Raw genomic sequence first — 13,077 nt, forward strand, 5'->3', positions numbered from 1 at the left:
CACAATCCTTCTATGACATACAGAGAATGCAAGCTGCTTTTAGAGGGGTTTCAATGGATTGTGGTCATGCTTTACAAATGGTGAATACTGAGAGGGAATAAGCAGAGGGGAAAGTGGCACAATTAGCATCAAATTAAGTGTTACTAAATATTACAAGCAAACAGGCTCTTTGGGAAGGGGTGGTTTTGAGGAACGGCGTGTGCGGGTATTTCGCTCACTACTCCCTTTCAAAGGTGTATCCACACACCACCTTTCTTCCGTGGGGTTTCAAAGGTGTGCTTAGTCCCACAAACACAAGTGAAACCCTGCAGCAGAAACATGGCTTGGGGGGAGGGAGGTGATTTGGAGCAGAGAAGAAGCAAGCAAATCAGCATTAAGCAGGGCCAATTCAGAGCAAAGAAGCACATCACATTATCCCTGCTACTTCTGTATTCTAAATTGCGTTTTTCCAAAGCATCTCTCTGTCTCCCTCCCTCTGGCCTTATGCTGGCCTTTGGCCGTAATAAAGATTCTCCTTCTCCTTCTAAGGCCATTGGCTTTGTTGTATGTGCCCTTACCATGTGGCATATAAGCAACAACACCTGGAACCAGAAAGGGTCATGGCAGATAAAGGAGTAGCTTCTGTCCTAATTACTGTGCCTTCTTGCCTATTCTCTTTAAGCCCCAATGTTATTAAAACATTTAAGGTAACAGCCCCAAACACACTTAAAGGTAAAGGGACTCCTGACCATTAGGTCCAGTCACAGACGACTCTGGGGTTGCGGCGCTCATCTCGCTTTATTGGCCAAGGGAGCCGGCGTACAGCTTCTGGGTCATGTGGCCAGTATGACTAAGCCACTTCTGGCGAACCAGAGCAGCACACGGAAACGCCGTTTACCTTCCTGCCAGAGTGGTACCTATTTATCTACTTGCACTTTGACGTGCTTTCGAACTGCTAGGTTGGCAGGAGCAGGGACCGAGCAATGGGAGCTCACCCTGTCGCAGGGAATCAAACCGCCAACTTTCTGATCAGCAAGTCCTAGGCTCAGTGGTTTAACCCACAGCGCCACCCGCGTCCCTTGTTGGTAAGTAACACGCTTACTATGGAGCAAACCTAACTAAACACAATGAAACTTGCTTCCAGCAGTGTGCGGTGATTTTTTCACAGGGGAACAGTTAGGGCCAGAGGCGTTGGCTTGCGAGGGGCATCGATGTCATGCGTGTGACACTGCAATGTCCTGACGTCGCATACATGAGCATTGCGCCTCCCTCCCTAAGCCAGAAAGAAGCTTCTCGGGCTTTGGGAAGAAGGCACCAGGGAAACATTTAGGTGACTAGTCTAGTCCCCTTAGTCCAATGACCGCGCACCACTCCTTGATTCCATGCACAGGATTGTATTGTGTGCATTTTATCATCCCATTCTGATAAATCCAGAATGGGATACATCTCATCGATTTTGAAAAACCTGAATTTTTAGATTAAAACAGGCTTCAACAGTGTGAAACGGAACTCACTGCTTAGCAAAAGGCACAGTTGAGGCCTTTACAAGCCGGTCTAACTGCAGCACAACGTGCGTTAAAGTATTCCAAATAGCATCATTTGCTACAGGGCCAAAGCTTATCACAGCAAGCAAAACCACAGGAGGATTGCAAGGCAGCAGTGCCGCTGTTGCATTCAAAGAAAGGCACGCTCGTTCATTTTTGAAGTCAAAGCTTAGGTTTGACCACAAATTCCTCGCTCAGTGTAGGATTCTCTAATGCATTCCATATGAGCAGCACAAGTAATCCCTGCTCTTCAGATTCATTCACTTACTGTTGCATCTTCTGAATTCCCATTGGGTACTTCTACTGCCCGGATAGTTGTGTCTACCCTCACCTTTGCCCTTGTTACAAACTGGATGACGGATGAACTGTCCTAAGGATTGAAAAAAACAGTAAAAGTTGAGTAACTCTGTCAATTCCACAGCCTTCAAAGACTTTTAAGCACCAGCTCTTTTATGGCCTCAAATCAGATGCAAGGTCCATCAAGGTCCAATATTCCAGATTTAAATCCAACACATCCCATTAAATTTGATATATAGTCCTTTTTTTGTTTTCAAACTCAGATCTGATATGGGTAAAAAGCTCTTCAGTCCGGAAACATCGCCCAATTAAAAGAATGCAACACACTGCCAAACATCACCAGCAAAGAACATCTTAACCTGAATTATTTCCACATAATTAGGAACAGATATTTAGATACAATTACTAAATAGCAGTTGCACACAGTACTGGTTAAAACATTGCATTAGCAAAATAAATCCTGACATGACTCACTGTAAAAAAGCCTAAATATGTGTATGATGGTGTGGGGTTTTTTTTTATTCTTCTTCTGCAAAAGTGAATTAGTCTTGTGTTTCCTATGAAGAGTCTGAGCATGAGGAGTGTAAACGCAAGGAGCCAGTAACCTTTTTAAGTCAACAGTTCTTCTAGAATGTCAAATTATTTCAGGTTACAATCAAGTGGTGAATAAATTTTATGACATATATAAATAAAACTGCATCCTATGCCCTCAAGAATTACAGCATCCTAATCACATGATTAGGGACGCGGGTGGTGCTGTGGGTTAAGCCACAGAGCCTAGGACTTGCCGATCAGAAGGTCGGCGGTTCGAATCCCTGCGACGGGGTGAGCTCCTGTTGCTCGGTCCCTGCTCCTGCTAACCTAGCAGTTCAAAAGCACGTCAAACTGCAAGTAGATAAATAGGTACCGCTCCGGCAGGAAGGTAAACGGCGTTTCCATGCGCTGCTCTGGTTCGCCAGAAGCAGCTTAGTCATGCTGGCCACATGACCCAGAAGCTGTACGCCGGCTCCCTCAGCCAATAAAGCGAGATGAACGCTGCAACCCCAGAGTCAGTCACGACTGGACCTAATGGTCAGGGGTCCCTTTACCTTTACCTTTAATCACATGACCGTTATATGGTACTGCAGGACCTTTGTGGCAAATTAGAAAACACAACTGGAGTTATAATGTTCTTTGTTATTTCCTCCTGGCTATAATAATTATTTTTACCCTGCGGCTCTCACCTACACAGTGTCTATGGTCAAAGGGGGCTCCTAAATGTGCACTGTGGACCTGACACTTGGACCGAAGTCCTCTGGCACCAACTACATAATCCAAGGGTGCATTGTGTACCACCCCACACAGGGCCAGCCCTACCATTGAGCAAAGTGCAGCAACGCCCCTGACATATGGGGGCAGCCATAGCAGACCCCTGGTAGCTATTCCTCTCTACACCAGGAATACACCACTACACCAGCGTGGTGTAGTGGTTAAGAGCGGTGGACTCGTAATCTGGTGAACCGGGTTCGCTTCCCCTCTCCTCCACATGCAGCTGCTGGGTGACCTTGGGCTAGTCACACTTCTCTGAAGTCTCTCAGCCCCACTCACCTCACAGAGTGTTTCTTGTGGGGGAGGAAGGGAAAAGAACATTGTTAGCCACTTTGAGACTCCTTAAGGGGAGTGAAAGGCAGAATAAAGTCCAAACTCTCCTTCTTCTTCTCTACCGGAGGGCAGAATTGTGTCTATTATATGGCTTGGCCTGCCCCACCCCCCCACGCCGCTACCTCTGGCCCAGTGGAGGGTGCTGCCCCATCAACAAGGTGGGAGGGGGGAATTAAATATATTTTATTATTTTTTCATAGATTTCACATATAATTCCAATACACAATGTATTTTTTTTTCCTTTTGCTTTATCAACTTCCCATACCGTTCACAGCCAGCATTCAGAAGTCGGATGATGGGAGGCATGAAAAGATGTACAAGTTTAAAACGCATTCCACTTATGTTTGCAGGAACCATTCCAGATACTTAAGAGTATAATTCAGGCAACGATGCTCACCTTTTTCAATATCTCAGTATTCAACAGCATATGCACATCTATGCTGCGGGATTCTGCTTTAGCTAGTGAGCTTAAGTTGCAGCGTATAATTAGGCAGGACCTGCCTGGTCTTTCGCAGTCCTAAGGGAGAGAAGTAGAAAGCTGTGAGACAAGTAAGGAAATGTGCCAAAATTAAAAGAAATGCTCTTTGGCTTTTCTGACTGGATGGGTAACATCAGCCCTGGTTTTGTAACTCCTGTCCAACTTCTCTAGAAACGTATCCTGGAGAATTGTAGGAGCAAGTGACTGTCACACTGGCCCCCAGGGGTGGGGGAGGCCAGGATCTGGCCTGCTGGGCTGGGAAGCTTCTCTGTCTCTGTCATAGACAATCTGGTACAGATCTCCCCATGAAAGATCCCAGGTGGCGCAACAACTATTCATACAAACAAGGGCCTACTTTTTAGCTCAGCGCCACATTGCTTGTGGATCTAGGATCCTTTCTTGGCTGAAGAGTGGGATAAAAATGCTTTAAATAAATGAAGTTTCAATCTTCAGCACCCCTGGGTGGGTAAAGATATATTTTACTGGGGAGCCATTGTGAGTCAGTGCTGATAACTGTGAGCTAGGCGAGTCCATAATCTGATTTGGTATAAAACAGCTTCTGCTGTTTCTGTACTTTTGCTGCACTGTAGAATAAATTAACTGAATAAAGTAGCTGAAATGGCTGATCAGCTGAATGAACAGCTTTATCATTCAGTTTAGAGCCTGTTCCCAAACAGTAAAGAAACTAGTCAGCTTGCATCTGAGTCTCAGGTATCCAAGCACTACAATCCAAAAACTGTAGTGTGTCATCTTAAATCATACTAACGCTGGTCCCATGGACCCTTTCCTGGGAGCAAACCCATGCACATAGTGGGACTTCTGAGTAAACATGCATAAGATGGTACTGCAAAGGGTCACAATACATGTGATTTGGGAGATCTGTGATTCTTGACATCTTTATTTTTTTGCTAGAGGCACTGGGGAATCAGCACAAGAGGGAAAGGTTAACTGCTCTTCTTACTGCAGTACGGCCACAATTCAAATTATGGGGTTCCCGTGGCTGGTTTAAGGAAAAGAAAAGGACATCAGGAGATTCAGTCATGGAAGTCCTGCGTTATAAGGTTCACGGCCTCTTAAGGCTGCATCATCCACTGAAATACTATCTCTACTTTTAAAAAATATCCATCAATATTATTCTCTCTCTAAATGGTGTAAGTAACAGAAGAGCTAACTCCTGTCCCTTTAGGAAACCTTATCCTTGCCCAGAAGCTATCTATTCCACTACAGAAGAACACCCCCATTACACAAGATTGTGTTTCTCCTTAATTAATTCCATTTGATGGGAACCCCGTGAGAAGATTGTTCACATGTCAATTGTACCATCTCACTGGGTGGTTGACAAGTGTTAATAGCCGACTCCCCACTATGTATGTGATGAATCTCAGATGTCCCAAAGAGAGCTGGCCTCCACCTGATTTGCTGATTCCTTTCTTTCTCCAACCCTTTATTAGGCATTACAGATATAGACCATCTTAGACCTATACAAAAATTTTAAAATATATACAAAGAAACAGCCATATATAGTAACAGAAATTTTCATTGGAGTGTCTTCCTGCTAAACTGTGCCATTCACCACTCCAAGAGATACTATTGACAGAAACTGGGTTAATATCAGACAGGTAGAATCTGATATTTTCATTGTGCCTTGATTATAACTACCCAAGAAGGGGGATAACATGTGTTTACGTAGCTGGTGGTACAGTGGACAGTAGAAAAGAATATGTTCAATAATATAATAATAATAATATATTATTTATACTCCAACAAAATATTAAAATACAGTGGTCTATTAAACATTAAAAGCTTCCCTAAACAGGGCTGCCTTCAGATGTCTTCTAAAAGTCTGGTGGGAGGGCGTTCCACAGGGCGGGTGCCACTACCGAGAAGGCCCTCTGCCTGGTTCCCTGTAACCTGGCTTCTCGCAGCGAGGGAACCGCCAGAAGGCCCTCGGCGCTGGACTTCAGTGTCCAGGCAGAACGATTGTTCCACCAATTGCTGATTTCCTTCTTTCTTGGTAACCCTTTCTCCAAAACTGTCAGACATAAAAATAATAATATTCCCCTCCCCCCAAATTCTTTTGTCGTCTCTTAATGCTTTCTATGGATCCCAGCATGACTATTTGCAAATCAGCTGGAGATACTCAGTAACTGAACCTGTCTTAGGAACTGGACCAGTCTTGAGCAACTACAGAATATGCTATATTTCTATGGTTGACTGAATCCCTTGCTAATTCAAATGATCTGTCTCAACTATGTGCAAGCTGCTCATGTCTAATGTGACTCGCTTAACAGCAATGAGATGAATAAAGGCACCTTAAAATAGCTACAACAATAATACAGGTCTGGATTTCAAATATTTTGGATAAAGTATATCTAATGCAGGTATTTCAAATGTGGATTATCAAAGGGGGAACAAACCTGTTCCTCCTTTCAAGGATCATGTATTGCTTCATCACAGTATATTACTCTAATTACTGGCTGTATGCATTGTGTTAGAACAGGGGTCAGCAAACTTTTGCAGCAGGGGGCTGGTCCACTGTCCCTCAGACCTTGTCGGGGGCCGGACTATATTTTGAAGAAAAAAATATGAACAAATTCCTATGCCCCACAAATAACCCAGAGATGCATTTTAAAAGAAAAGCACACATTCTACTCATATAAAAACACCAGGCAAGCCCCACAAATAACCCAAAGATGCATTTTATATAAAAGGACACATTCTACTCATGTAAAAACATGCTGATTCCCGGACCGTCCACAGGCCGGATTTAGAAGGCGATTGGGCCAGATCTGGCCCCCAGGCCTTAGTTTGCCTACCCATGTACTAGAACCTAAACTTAAGGCTGCATGTGAGAATGCATGAAAAATGGGCATAATTATGTTTTTCTACATCCATTTTTCACACAGTGGAATGTCAACTTGGCAAACACATCAGTGAACTATCTTCTTCCTTTTGTAGCAAATCTTTTCTTGCTTGTGGGCAATGATATAGCAGATCAAATCAAGGATTCTCTACTGACAGTTATGGATGCTAAGTCCCCCCATTAAAACAGTGTGCTCTCTTTTAGCTGTAAGAGTAGTGGGTAGGCCATGCATGTATGAGGCTCTGGAATATGGCAACTGACTTTTTAGAAGTCGAAAATGAAGTTGGTTTCTTACCAATACTTTCCTCCCAGATTTGGTAAAAAAGGCAAATATCGTGTGGAAAATGTTCTCCTTTTCTTGAGGAATGACACATGGGGTTGGATTTTTCTGAAAAGAGCAGTTTCCTTTGTCCTGGGCAACCTAAAGAAAGGTCACAACAACACAAAAATAATTGTTTCACCCTCTTTTGTAAATACACCACCATTTCCATTAGATTAATTTAGATTTTTTTTAAAAAAAAAAAAGAAAAGAAAAGAAAGAAAACCACACTTTTCCCATATGGGCAACAAGGAAAAAAAATGAAACAAAGACCACTCCTGTATGGGCTGCCAGTTTCTTATATGCTTTTCCTTACATATATTAACTGCAATGAATGGAAATAGAAAATTGCCTATTGTCAATCCTACCTGATTTTGCCTACTGAGAACCAATTATTTCCTTTCCATCTTAGTGACTGGTAAGTTCTAAAATGCCTTTATTTGGAAGCAAGCAGTATTTATTTCCATGGAACTAAAGGCTGGTTCGTGAAGTTGAGGCTGATCCTGAAGCTGAGGCTCCAATACTTTGGCCACCTCATGAGAAGAGAAGACTCCCTGGAGAAGACCCTGATGTTGGGAAAGATGGAGGGCACAAGGAGAAGGGGACGACAGAGGACGAGAAGGTTGGACAGTGTTCTCGAAGCTACCAGCATGAGTTTGACCAAACTGTGGGAGGCAGTGGAAGACAGGAGTACCTGGCGTGCTCTGGTCCATGGGGTCACGAAGAGTTGGACACGACTAAACAACAAAAAGGCTGGTTGTTAAATTAAAGGAGCAGTATTGTTGTCATTCTCACTCCACACTAGTTTGGTAATATCAGAACTGCTGGATCATCTAGGAGTTATTCTCAAGGGATGTAGTTGGATGAGAAATAACCCCTCCTATGGGAACTGGTTCTAATACTACTGGTGCTGGATCAGTCTGGGGAAGAGGCATGGAGAAGTGGCAACCATGCCTTCAGAAGTATGATACCAATGCAAAAAGAGAACTGGACGTGATTGTAGGCATGTATGTCCTTTTGGTGAGGGAGGTGTTTACTGATGCAATCCTGACACCTTTTTAAATCACCGTCATGCGTACAATAAGAGCAACATTGCTTTTTTGTAGTGTTTTCTCAACACAAACCAACCTGCACATCGGTAAAACACTGCACAAAAGGAACACAATAACAATCAGATATACGGTCAAGATGGATTTTTAGCAATGCTTTATCAATGTGCACATGTGCCACTGATTATGTAGAGAGGGGGAAATTCGCTCACGAATGAAAACAAGTGAAAGCTACTCCAAACTGTACATACAGAAGACTCTGTACAAAATTCAGAAACAAAAAACGAATCAACTGAAGATTGCTAATGCAACAAATTCTATTACAGAAACAAAACCAAGTAACTTCAGCATCTAGTGGGAAATTTGGGGAATACCCCTTGCATTCACATCCTTTGTATATTCTTCGTTTCTCAATAACGGTTTCTCAATTACTTCTTCCCAACCATTCCATGCCCTCCCACCAACCTTTTTTTTCATGTGGCATCTTTGCACTTGCACATGAGCAACCATGCACACACCTATCATGGACGGCCTCTAGATATTATGGACTACAGCACCCATCACTCCCAGCATAGCCAATGATTAGAGGTTGATAGGAGTTGCAGTCATCTGGAGGGCACCATGTAAGGTACCCTTGCTCTGAAGTTTCTGCAGACTATTCCTGTTCCTAGCAGTGCCGAGCAAGCTGGAATAACGTAGCAGAGTGCTTGTGAATGACAAATTGCAATTTCTCAAGAGGCACCCTTCTGAGATGAATATGAATCAGCTGACTCTGTTTGCCCCTAAAACAGATGCTTTATTCACAAGCTCCATAGTATGCTGACCTCTGTGACTTGTCAAATGTTTTATCTTATAATCGTTGTCAGAGCTGTTTTTGGCATGTATCTTTTAACAAGTATTTCCTGACGTATTCGCAGTGCAAGTCCACAAACTAGGTAACTTGTAACACACACATCCCTTTTTTAAGCGGAGGATCCAACTTCTTTCAAAAGTGGGCATTGCAAAATAAATAGCTGTACATAGCCTCTCCAAATGCGGAGACAGTTTGTTCTCCTGGACAGATTTACGACTTACAACAAGCAAATAGGGGATGCTTTGCACATGGCAAGAGGCTGCAAAAACAGATGTGACAAGTGATGTTTCTCCTTTCTGCCCGTTTCCTTTCAGCGTGCAAAAAGTGATCTTGTGAATTGGGAAAGGGGAGACAGCTCCAGTAGGAAACCACATGCTTTGTATCTCCAAATAGAAAAATCTCTTTCTGAAACCCCAGAAAGCTAGATGGAGCAATGATCTCACTCAGTGTAAAGTAGCATTCTATGTCCTTATCTACCCATGAGAAAATTGCATGTGCTTCACAAGCAGCCAAACATCACAGACATGTGTCCTGCAGCTGATCCATGGTCACTGATGGCATTGTTTATCATACAAGCAGTGCTACAGCCACCTTCGCTTCCCCCGCCAATGAGCTGGCCACTGCTAGCTCCTTCTTGCTAATCTACATTCTTGTTTTCAGAAAGACTTAGAGTTTTGGAACGCCCATGCTAAATTGGTCTACCAAACAGCTTAAGAGAACAGCATGAATAGTATCATAGAAAGCAGTAGCCAATGTGCTGCCCCCCTCTATGTTACAACTTCCATCATCCCTGACCATTATTCATAGCTAGCTGGAGCTGATCAGAATCAAAAACCCCAGTTTCTGCAGGGCATCTTGTCATAACTATTCTCTGAACAATACTGGAACCTTTTAAGGTCTCCCATTTGAAGAAAAACGACTGTAATGGGTCAATTCACACCTACGTCAAACTTCTCTGAACTTTTGTGGCAACCAAAATAAGGCGTGACTGCCCCTCTTTGGTATGGCTAACAAAGACATTCAAGTGTTTGTGAACAGGAAGAACACATTGCATTCAATGTATCAACAGTGAGGGGAAACATTTGTTTTATATTTAATTTTAGGGCTCACAAAAGGTTCAAGTCTACAGTTAACACCACCATACATGGAATCCAAGCGGCAAGTTTACGTGTAACATTCCTGTGTCCAAGCACTCCGTGGTTTAAATCCAAGGCAGTGCTTACATTCTGCCTTTCTCTGGTAGCAAAGCAGGGTAATTTATCCACTGTACGGATGCCAAGTACTACTTGATATGGGGCAAAGTATCTTGTAGGAATTGTCCAAGTAACTGTTACACGGATCCAGCCATGGATTATTGGTCCACAAGGGGCTGAATAAATAGACTGGGGATGGCAGGTGGTTTTCTTAAGGCAGCAATACATTGCTTGCTTTCTTCAGCTTTGTGGGTCACAAATTATTCAGAGCTGAAGCAGAGTTTTATCCTTCAAATTCCTTCTGTCTCTCTTTTATCCTTGAGTACGTGCAATTTCAGGCAGTTCCTCCATCTAACGGAGCTGGCAGCACTATTAACAAGTTAAGTAGTTCACATCTCGTTCAGAATCTGACATCAGGCATCAGATAAAGGCTGCAATCCTATATATACATTTACTTGTATAAGTGTGTATCAGTGGGATTACTCCTGAGTATACATATATAGGATTGCACTGCATGGCAGAACTTTTTGTGTTCTTTTGTATGGAAGTTGGTACCCCACTAAAGAAGAACCATCCTGACAACATTACCTCCGTTATCTTCTCTTTTTTAAAACTGCATTTAATTTCAAATGCAATGCACGCTCTCTCTCTCCCCCTATATATAAATATATTTTTATGCTGTGAACCACCCTGAGATCTATGCATGAAGGGTGGTATATAAATTTAATATATACAAAAAATAAATACAATCACCGCTTACTGAGAACATTTGGCCTCCCTTAAGTTTAAGACAGACTCATTTTACTTTGGATGGGAAACAGTCTTTATTTGGAAAGAGAAATGCTTTTTGTTTGCTTTGGATTTTTCAGTGGATTTTTCAAAGTTTTGTGTTGTAGAATTATTGCGTTTAACTATTTATGGTATTATTGTTTTTAAACGCAGCTATAAAAGCTTTACTGAGAATAAGTCTTAAATCAACTTTGTAGAAATAAGTAAATAAATTTCAAAAGCCTTGCTTTACTAAAAATATTAAGTTTCACAATAGTGAAAGACTTTGAAACAACAACAACAAAATGTTGGTTTGTTGAATTTGAAAACAGCCATCCAAGGAAGGGTTCCATTTGGACTTGAATGGTGCTCTCAAGTTGTCAGGTGACAGAAATTATTTCCATGTTTTTCAATATTTGTGAATATTTTCTGCTCACCAAGAAAAAAATGTCATTACAAGAAAATCTTGCCAAAGGCACCGTGTTACACAACTTTTTCTTTCAGATTATGGTCCTTTATCTTTTTTATTACTATTATTTGGGGGGGGTGATTAATTTTGGGACATTACGTGCTTGAATAAATTGTATTAAAATGTATTAAAATTCACTTTGAGGTTTTATCAAGTGCTATATGAATGAGGTGAAACAAACAAACAAAATAATTACCGTATTTTTCGCTCTACAAGACGCACCAGACCACAAGACGCACCTTGTTTTTGGAGGAGGAAAACAAGAAAAAAAATATTCTGAATCTCAGAAGCCAGAACAGCAAGAGGGATCGCTGCGCAGTGAAAGCAGTGATCCCTCTTGCTGTTCTGGCTTCTGGGATAGCTGCACAGCCTGCATTCGCTCCATAAGACGCACACACATTTCCCCTTACTTTTTAGGAGGGAAAAAGTGAGTCTTATAGAGCAAAAAATACGGTATATCCTTGCTGAATATTGAACGGACTTTATGTAAAGAGATAGCCAACTCCTTATGAACGATTTCCTTACAACTGTGTGCAGTGTTGATACCAATTCTACCTGGTACAATTCCAATAACTATTATAAGAAGCTATTAAAACTATATATAGAGAAAGGGTGAGTGGTGAATAATAGCTTATTAGAAACTCTATTTGCATTTTAAAGCAGTAATCAATCATTTCCAACTTCCTCCTCACTATTTCTAGCAGAGTTAAAGCCACACCAATAGCAGAAAGGGGAAATTATCTCACTTTTCAGAGTCCCTCAAGTAAATTATGCTGACCTTCTCTTTCTCAAATTCAAAAACTCTTCAGGAGGGAATTCCCTAGCCAGGAAACTTAGGGGGGGAACCTTATTCCGGAGGTCTTTGTAGCTGTTCTGACAGTCATGATATCCTAGCAAACCTTCTGTTTCCTTGCTGCATGTGACACAGGATAATCTATTCATTCAGCTTACTCAACAATTCTTCTTCCTAAACAGTGACTGAAGAAGTCAAGCATCCCAAACACTGGCGCTACTCACCTTTACCCAACCTTTTTGTTATGCACATCTGTTCTGAAGGGATACCGTTGCATTGCAAGATGGTTGGCTCAGGTGGCAGCTGCTGAGAGGGGCAAGGACTGAAGACCAGGTGTCGAGGGGACAGAACTTTGGTGCCCCACCGCTGCGTTCACGTGTGGTGGAGTTTGCTTCCCTATCACCAGCATTGTGAACTACCTGTCAGCGGACTTCTGTACATGGAACTAGACAGGGACATCTTGTCCATCACTCCATGTAGGAAAAGGACTTGGGCCACCCCTGGATTGCACAGGGGCAGCCTATGTCCTGAACTGTAGTTCTGAGTCCTCTCTGCTAATGAATCCATTACCCTTATGGCCTGAACCACACCCTGTCTTCTCCTCCGGCCTCCACAACACACACCCTTTCTCTTTCATCATTTTCCTTCCCACAATCTATCACAATCCCTTCCCTCCCCTTCCCATAACAGCCTCCTGTCTTGTCGGTTTCCATCGTGCAGCTCTTCTGATCTAACTCACTCCCCCAAAGCTGCTATTATTTACACAACAGAGGAAAGCATACAGATTTCACAATGCTCATTTATCACTTTGCTTTTGAGAAACTTCGCAGA

At 42.5% G+C, this 13,077-nt stretch overlaps 1 protein-coding gene across 1 annotated transcript in view; it reads right to left on the bottom strand.

The window, feature by feature from the left end:
* ITGA9 (integrin subunit alpha 9) overlaps positions 1-13,077 on the bottom strand; it is a 245,911-nt gene that overhangs the window by 33,058 nt on the left and 199,776 nt on the right. The window contains exons 24-26 of the mRNA XM_083577706.1: positions 7,098-7,223; positions 3,859-3,978; positions 1,792-1,893 (exon numbers count right to left, since the gene is read on the bottom strand). Of these exons, the coding sequence (XP_083433832.1) occupies positions 1,792-1,893; positions 3,859-3,978; positions 7,098-7,223 (348 nt within the window). The remainder of the gene's footprint in view (positions 1-1,791; positions 1,894-3,858; positions 3,979-7,097; positions 7,224-13,077) is intronic.

Source organism: Podarcis filfolensis (genome assembly GCF_964270895.1).
Source record: "Podarcis filfolensis genome assembly, chromosome: 12".
Taxonomy (NCBI): domain Eukaryota; kingdom Metazoa; phylum Chordata; class Lepidosauria; order Squamata; family Lacertidae; genus Podarcis; species Podarcis filfolensis.